The sequence below is a fragment of the Galeopterus variegatus genome, unplaced genomic scaffold (assembly GCF_000696425.1).
Source record: "Galeopterus variegatus unplaced genomic scaffold, G_variegatus-3.0.2 Scaffold974, whole genome shotgun sequence".
NCBI classification, from domain to species: Eukaryota; Metazoa; Chordata; class Mammalia; order Dermoptera; family Cynocephalidae; genus Galeopterus; species Galeopterus variegatus.
In genome coordinates, this window is record NW_007727085.1 from 12,554 (window position 1) to 21,837 (window position 9,284).

General features: G+C 40.6%; 1 protein-coding gene across 1 annotated transcript in view; it reads left to right on the top strand.

Moving 5' to 3' along the window:
• Positions 1-9,284, top strand: part of DIP2A (DIP2 disco-interacting protein 2 homolog A (Drosophila)) — a 77,807-nt gene that overhangs the window by 10,637 nt on the left and 57,886 nt on the right. The window contains exons 2-3 of the mRNA XM_008573964.1: positions 4,196-4,315; positions 5,764-5,961. Of these exons, the coding sequence (XP_008572186.1) occupies positions 4,196-4,315; positions 5,764-5,961 (318 nt within the window). The remainder of the gene's footprint in view (positions 1-4,195; positions 4,316-5,763; positions 5,962-9,284) is intronic.

The window sequence follows — 9,284 nt, forward strand, 5'->3', positions numbered from 1 at the left end:
AAAAAGACAAAAACAAAAAAATCAAGAGGAAAATATCCCCAAATCATATGGATCAGGGGTCAGCAAACTAGGCTCATAGATTGGCCATTTGTTTTTGTAAATAAAGTTTTATTGGAACATAGCCACGCCCTTCCTTCACATATTGCATATGGCTGCTTTCATGCTGCAGTGGCAGAATTGAATAGTTACAGCAGAAATTGTATGGCCCACAAGACTAAATATTTACTATCTAGCCCTTTAAAAAAAGGTTTGTAAATCCTGGTATAGGAAAATAGGCAAAAAATATGAACAGGCAATTCACAAAAAGACATATAAAGATAGTTTTAAAATTTAATGTTCAACCTTTTTCATAATTAGAGAAATACAAATTGTGTTGGTAGGAATGTAAAATAGTTCAACACCTTTGGAGGGGAAATTGGTAAAACACTTACTTTGGACCCAGTGTACCTTAGTACATTCATATCATGGAGTACTTTGCGGCTTTCAAAATGAATGAGAAAGATCAATCTAGGAATTTACCCTGAGCACACACCTCCAAAAAAGAAGTAAATACTTATGTTACTAGGTTATTTATCGCAACACTGTTTTCAATTGCAATATGCAGTCCACCCCTCAGTATCCACGGGGGACTGGTTCCAGGCCCCCACCCCATACCAAAATCCACAGATGTTCAAGTTCCTTATATAAAATGGCATAATATTTGCATATAACCTATGCACATTCTCCCATATACTTTAAATCATCTCTAAATTTCCTGTAATACCTAATACAGAGTAAATGTTGTGTAAATAGATATTATACTGTATAGTTTTTTATTTGCATTATTTTTTATTGTATTTTTATTTTTTTATTTTTTTTATTTTTCTGAATATTTTTGATTCATGGTTGGTTGAATCTGTGGATGTGGATCCCATGGATAAGGAGGGCTGACTGTATTGGAAACTACCTAGTTATCCAAGTGTCACAAGTTGGTTGAATAATTGGTTGAATAAAGCTAGTACATTCATATCATGCAGTACTTTGCAGCTTTCAAAATGAATGAGAAAGATCTTTATAAACTGTAATGAGGTGTTTTTACAGATATTGTTAAGAGTAGAACATTTATGGTATACCACATTTTGTGTGAGGAACAGGGGAAAATAACAAATCATTCATATAGCTGCCTTTCTTTGTAGGAGGAAACCCACGAAGGGTAAATCAGAGCACAATGACGGTGGTTACTTACAGGAGGAGGTGGAGTGGGTGGAAGGAGCACAAAGGGAGTGACATCTCTTTGCATTTATCTATTTATGTAGTCTTAACTTATAGAAGTTTGTTAACGTTCTACATATTCAAAACATAGACTTAGGGCCAGCCCGGTGGCGCACTGGAGAGTGCGCCGCTTGGGAGCGCGGCAGCGCTCCCGCCGAGAGTTCGGATCCCATGTGGAGACCGGTTCCCGCTCACTGGCTGAGCACGGTGCGGGCGCAACACTGAGGGTTGCGATCCCGTTGCCGGTCCCCAGTACGGGCACGACACCGAGGGTTGTGATCCCGTTACCGGTCAGTAAAAAAGACAAAACACAGACTTAAAGGATGGAAGAGAAGGAAACACCCCTAAAGCAGAAAGCAAGCGGAAATAAATGAACCCAGTTGTAATTCAAATGAATACCATAGCCACCCTTAAGGGGTCGATGGGAGAGAGAGCTAATTAACATAAGTAAGTTACAAACATGGTATTTGACTGTACACCCTCAGTCTTGAATGGGACTGGGTGGGAGGAACAGCAGACAAATTCTGAACTCTTATTGGTAGGCTTGTTTTTTGTAGTCGTGTGGGTGAAGCGATTCAGAAGTCATGTTAGACATAAGATAGTATCGAGCAAGTGAGCAAGGGTATCAATGCTGCTGGAGCTGGGGTTCTCAGTGTCGAAGAAGGGACATCCAGGCATGAGTGTGGAAAGGTAAGAGAGGACCCTGTGGGGCAGATTGAAGTGAGAATATTGGTATGGATTGATGAGTTCTAAAATATGAATATGTTTATGCTGGCCCGTGAGCATATGTAGATTGTACAGGTAGGATCTGTGACTACATACATATGTATATATATATATATACACATGTGTGCTTTTTACTTCTGTCTTCAAAAAGAAGTGAAGGCATTGCTATAGCAATGAGCATGCCCAGGGCCTGCATCTTGGTCTTTCTTCGCTCAGGAGGACCAGGGCTCCTGAGAGAAATGGCTGATTCCAGGGCTGGGGCAGGGTAGCACTGGATGACACTGAAACATATCCTTATGGCAGAATGTAAGGCAGTGCTTAAGATAAATGATTGGAGCATGCCACAAGTCAACTTTCAGGGGCTCCCAGTGGCTAAATCTGGGACAATTTGTGCATCAAAATAGTTAAGAAACATAATGATTTATAAACAGTGTAAAAAATAGCTATCTGTGAGAGTCATCCCAGATAGATAGAAAAATAGACAGATGGAATTCCAGGTGCTGACTGGTAGACGTAAATGGAATGATGAATTGGAAAATTGTTTTGCAACCATCTCAGTAAAAATTGGTTCTGGCAAGAATGATCCAATTGGCTGTTAAATCCAGGGAGAGAGTTTGATGAGGATCAGGATATTCACACGGTCTTGAAGTATCTTCTCACACATTGCTTTTTGGTTGCACAGCAGTGGAGGAGTCAGACAGCACTCTGACTAGGTGGTGGAATCAGTACCACACCAAGGTAGTTGGACATCACATATCTCTGGACATGGTATTCTGGCAGTATCTCAGCCAGGAATGCAGCACCTGAATCCAGTCATGAGAAAACCTTAAGCAAACTCAAAATGAGGTACACTCTACTTAATGAAAAGAAAGAACTGTACTCCTTCAAAATGCCAATGTCACAAGGGACAAAGAAAGGCTGAGAAAATGTCCTAGATTGAAGGAGGCTAGAGAGACGTGACAAGTAAATGGTGGAGTACTTGACATCTTTATTGGAGAAAAAATGTAGTAAGAGGACATCATGGCATCAACTTCCATACTTGCAGTTGGGAGGAGGATCAGCTAAATTTCTCCCTTGGTGGAGTGAGTGTGGGGCTCAGGGGTCTTGCCTGCTCCTCCTCTACAGTGGTGCGTCGACAGGTGCTCTTGGTTGTCTGCTCCCTGCGTGCAGTGTTCTTGCTTTTGGCATATGTGTATATTTTTGTTTGTTTTAACCCAACAAATGGTGAGTCACTTGAGGCAGACTCTTCTGTCTTTTTTGCTGACTTTCCATCTCCTACAGCAGTTTCTTTACTATTATTGAGAACCCTAAAGAGCTTTTAGTTTGCATGGGTTGTATCTCTTAATATTTACCATATTAGAAGTTAAAACTAAAAATTTTTTAATTTATTAACTCACTTAAAAAAATAATAAACTCATTACATGTTAATATAAAGCACATATAAGGGTACTTTAAAAAGTTTGTGGAAAAATAGAATAAAAGATAATATGAATCTTTCCATGAATGTTTCAAAATACCCTCATACTTATGAAAGTAAATTTCCAAAACAACAAACATTTTAGTGAGAAGAACGGGCTTACTTTATGTTTTTGCTGATCTTTTTCCTGGCTGGCGTAACAGAGCACCTGGGCTGTCACATTGGGTTCACATCAGTTTGTTGTTATATCACACGTGTGGTCTCTGGAAAACCCGTGACAGGAGGAGAGCCAAGGAGGCAAATGGTATCTTTTTGTGTGTGTGTGTGACTGGTAAGGGGATTGCAACCATTGGCTTGGTGTTGCCCGCACCGCACTCAGCCAGTGAGCGCACTGGCCATCCCTATATAGGATCCGAACCCGCGGTGGGAGCGCCACTGCGCTCCCAGCACCGCAGTCTCCCGAGTGAGCCACGGGGTCGGCCCAGCAAATGGTATCTTAATGTTACCATGGAATAGTCTTGACCTCATGAAACCCCTGGAGGGTCTTTGGTGCCCGTGGGGTTCCTGAACCACTTTGAAAACTTCTGGCTTAGAACAAGTCCTGTTTCCTGAAGGCATTCAGTAAACCCTTGCTAAATGAATTAATAAATTCCAGAGTGACTGTCTCAGGGGCCAGCGCCTGGATTTGTAAAGTCTGATACATTCCTGTGGATTGTCCTCGGGCCTTGCATCTCTGTCCCATCTCCACGTTAGGGTGTGATGTGTTGTGCCCTCAGTGCTCCTCCACTCCTCCCTTGACAGGTGTCCCAGTGAACAGCAGAGTGTCCTCCAAAATCCAGCAGCTTCTAAACACCCTGAAGAGGCCGAAGCGCCCTCCCCTGAAGGAATTCTTTGTGGACGATTTTGAGGAATTGCTGGGAGGTAAGAGTTCTCTGACTTTCAGCTTTCGTGTTTGCTGTTATGTTTTAACACAGCAAAGTAATATTCTCTTTGTTTTCAGATTCTGTAGTCATCATGTGTAATGGTAAATTTAGTCACATATGACTACTTCCTTAATTTGAGCAGGTAGAAAATTTTGCTGATATTAAAATGACTTAGCATTTCTCTCAATATCTGGTCCAGTGGCTAGTACTTTATAAACATACTTCTAAGGTTTCATTCAACTTACATTATTTAAATTTTTATTTACACTTTAAATCTGAAATACTTACCTTCCCATGGCTTTAAAGTACTCAATTTTCAGCATAGTTTAGCCCCTTTTCAGAATTTTAGTTTCTCGTTTATTAATGAAATATATACTTGGAAAAAAGAATATATATTTATTTTTTAAAAAGAAAACCAGCAAGAAGTAGAGAGAAGTATGAGTGTCCCTCAGAAAGTTCATGGAAATATTTATTTTTATCTTTCAATGTGTTTTTCCATGAACTTTTTGAAGTACCCTTGTCTAAACCTGTGGAAAAGGAACAGAAATGAAGCCCAGTACAAGCATGTGAATGTGTTGTTAAAGCCACAGGGGCACCACGTTGGCCCAACCCTCAGCTCATCACCTCTTTTGTGCATTGTCACCGGCAACAGATCAGCCCAAGTGTCTGCTCATACCTGAGTATTAGACATGATTTTTAGGACATTGTTTCCCCTTTATAACCAGACAGTGTCTTTCAAATTCAGGGTTCAATGGTATGATACTTCTTAGAGCAGTCTTTCTTAACGCTTGGGCAAATTTTGGTTACAAAGCCACTAGAAATAGATTTTACTTTATTCGTTTTCTTTCAACAAGGTGATGGTCGTTTCGATGCCATATTGAGGTGGTGATTCTGCTCGCTTCTACCCTGTGTGAGCGGGTCACTAGGCCCCAGTTCCCAGGCTGTGAAAGCCTGCCTGTTACAGCTACTCCACTGGCCTTGTGGGGCAGGAAAGGTGCCACAGTCCTGTCCAGAAAGTGGGAAGGTGGAAACACCATCCAAAGGTCACCTTTGTCGTGTGAGGCTGTGATTACCAGGATGATGGATTATTTTTAATTCTATTTCAAAACTATGGCCTTGTGGGGCAGGAAAGGTGCCACAGTCCTGTCCAGAAAGTGGGAAGGTGGAAACACCTCCAAAGGTCACCTTTGTTGTGTGAGGCTGTGATTACCAGGATGATGGATTATTTTTAATTCTATTTCAAAACTATCATTATCCATGAATATCTTTTAGTCCTTTGGTTAATTGGTCTGTGACTATGATAGTGATGAAGAAATCTGAACAAATAATCATAAGCTTTTTATAGTTGGGATTAAACAACAAAATTATAAAGTATGAGTGCTTAAAAACAGAATGTGTGCGTGGTATTCTGAAATGTTGATTTGTAAATTTTGCTTTTGCTTATAGTTCCACAACCAGATCCAAATCAGCCAAAACCTGAGGGAAATCAGATGGGGGTGCTGAAAGGGGAACCTCTGGCTCTGGGGACTCCTTGGCCTCCATCACTGCTGGCTGCCCTGCAGCGGTGGGGTACGACGCAACCCAAAGCCCCCTGTTTGACCGCCTTGGATACAACGGGGAAGGCCATGTCCACCCTCACCTATGGCAAGTGTTAACAGAAAGCAGTTGTGTTTCTGGTTTAGCTGTAAAATCTTATAGATATAGTACAACCATGAAGCTTGATGAATTTTATAAAACGAATTCCTGAGAAACCAGCACAGCTGTCAGATGGAAAGAACATTGCCTCACTACTGATACTCATACTCACTGTATCACTCCCTGATTGGTGGTGACCACCACTGCACTGGTTTTGAGTGTTCTATGTGTGCATTCTCAACAGTGTAGTGTAGTTGTGTCCTACTTTGGACTTTGTGAGAATGGAATTATGCAGGATATATTTTTTTGTGTTTGGCACTTTTTGGTTCCATATCATGTTTTCATGAAGTATAAATCATAAGCATATATGCAGCTTGATGCATTTCACCGAGCAAATGCACGCCTGTAAGCAGCACTCCTGTAAGCAGCACTCAGAGCAGAAGTGTTGCAGGTCCCAGGCCCCTGTGCACCTTCCAGCACTAATGTCCTCCTTCACACTAGGGAGTGAGGAACCATTGTCCTGACTACTCACTCTGCTGGCTTCACCTGTTTTTAAGTTCTATGTGAACAGGATTATATAAAAGATGTTCTTTGTGTCTGCATTCATTTGTTCAGCACGTGAGACTCATGCATAATATTGTATAACATTGTAGTTAGTTCATTCTCATGGATGGATGTTATTTCATTGCATAAATATACCAGAACTCATTTATGTATGCTGCAGTAGGTGGACATTTGGTTTGTTTCCATTTTAGGAGTATTGTGTATAGTCCTGCTATGAACATTCTCAGGTGAGTCTCTTGGTGAGCATACATAGGCGTTTGTGCAAGGTGTAAACATAGCAGTAGGATTGTTTGGTTTAGGACTTACTGCCAGTTTTCCAAAGGAGTTGCAGCAGTTTTCACTCCCATGAGCCATGTGTGAAGAGCTCTGTTCATTCCACATCCTCATCAGCACTTGATGGTATCTGTCTGTTTCATTTTAGTCCCTCTGGTGGGTGTGTTGAAGTTTCAAGTTATGATTCTGTCTGCATTTGCCTGAGACTAATGATGTTTTTCATGTGCTTGTTGACTATCTGAATATCCTCTTTTATGAACTATTCACGTTTGACTTATTTTTCCATTTGCTTGCTAACGTTTTCTTATTTCTTTATGTGTTTCAGATACATGTCTTTTGTCAGATACATGTTTTGAATGAATGAAAAGTCTTAATTTAATGTAATCTAATTTGTCTATTTTTCCCTTTATCGTAGTTAATTTTTCTCCTCCTTAGAAAGTCTTTGCCAAACCTAAGGTCATGAAGTTATTCTCATACATATTCTTCTAAAAACTTTATTTTACTTTTCACATTTAGGTGTTATGATCCATCTAGAATTTAATTTTGTGTGGTGTGAAGTTGGAGTCATTTGCTTTCCTTGCGAATATCTGATTCAGTGTCATTTACTGAAAAGGCATTCCTTCCCCCAAAGTACTGCATCGTTACTTTGTCGTATATCAGGTGAAAAAATACACTTGTGGGTATGTTTCTGGACTCCTTTCTTTTTCATCAGGCTGTTGTCTATCCACACTCTCAGAATTGCTGTAGCGTTATGAGTCTCCATGTCTGGCATATGAATCCTCCAGCTCTGTGACTGCCCCTCAAGAGTGCCTTGACTATTCTTGGCCCTTTATATTTCCAAATAAACCATAGAATCAACTTGTCAATTTCCATAAAAGTTCCTGCTGGGATATTGATCAGCATTGCATTGAATCTATAGTTCATATAGATTATGGAATTTTCCATTTCATGACTGTGGAATATTTTCCTCTTTTTAAGGCTTTCTTTAATTTCTCTTAGTAATGTTTCTATACTTTTGAGTACAGAACTGTTCAGCATCTGTCATTTGATTTATCCCATTGTAAATGATATAATTTAAAATTTTTCTACTTACTTGTGTGTATATAGAAGTGCAATTGATTTTTTGAATGACTCTGTATCCAGATATCTTGCTAAGTTAACTTATTAATTGTTTACTGATTAGTAGTTGGTCCATATAGCAATGATATAATTTAAAATTTTTCTACTTACTTGTGTGTATATAGAAGTGCAATTGATTTTTTAAATGACTCTGTATCCAGATATCTTGCTAAGTTAACTTATTAATTGTTTACTGATTAGTAGTTGGTCCATATAGTTTTTGGATTTCCTCTGTAAATCATGTCATCTGTGAACAGTACCAGTGTAATTTTGTCCTTTCCCCAACTTTCCCCTTTTTTTTTTTTTTTTTCTTTTTTTCTTTTTCCGTGTCCAGCAACGGATCGCAACCCTCAGTGTTGCCCCCGTACCGGACCGGGGACCGGCAACGGGATCGCATCCCCCGGGGTTGCTCCCGCGCCTCGCTCAGCCAGTGAGCGGGAACCGGTCTGTATGTGGGATCCGAACCCTCGGGCGGGAGCGCCGCCGCGCTTCCCAAGCGGTGCACTTCTCCAGTGCGCCACCGGGCCGGCCCATACACCTTTATTCTTTTTTTTTTTTTTTTTCTTTTTTTCTTTTTCCGTGTCCAGCAACGGATCGCAACCCTCAGTGTTGCCCCCGTACCGGACCGGGGACCGGCAACGGGATCGCATCCCCCGGGGTTGCTCCCGCGCCTCGCTCAGCCAGTGAGCGGGAACCGGTCTGTATGTGGGATCCGAACCCTCGGGCGGGAGCGCCGCCGCGCTTCCCAAGCGGTGCACTTATCCAGTGCGCCACCGGGCCGGCCCATACACCTTTATTCTTTTTCTTGCCTTTTTTGCACCAGCTGGAACCTCCAGTTCAGTGCTGGGTAAACAGTGTTGAAGAGTGGGCATTTTTGCCTACTTCTCCATCTGGGGGAAAGCTTTTGGTAATCAAATGTGATGTTTTTTGAAATTTTGTTTGCTTGATTTTTGGTAAAAATTCTTTGTCAGGTTAAGGAAGTTTCCTTCTATTCCTTGTTGGCTAAAATTTTTTTTTTTTTTTTTGAAAAAGTAATTTTTTAATGAAGAAAACCAATAAATTAATTAAATTAAAGGAAATAAAAAATGAACCGAGTACTTTTTGTGTGTGTGCTTAGGCAAAGTTGGCACAGCATATTTATCACTAAGCAATACAGCTCATTTTACCTCTGAAAAAGGGAGTTATTATAAAGAAAGAGAAGAAAAAAGAATTGCTAAACCCCAGAAAACCATACCATTCATTGTGGTTAAGGTTGACCATGTGCTGGATGAATGGATTTTTAGTTACCAGAGTTTTAGGGGAAATAGTGATCATTCCTCTTCCCCAAACATTGTTCTCCACCTGTTTGTTTATTCCTAAATTTCTTTAACATAAGA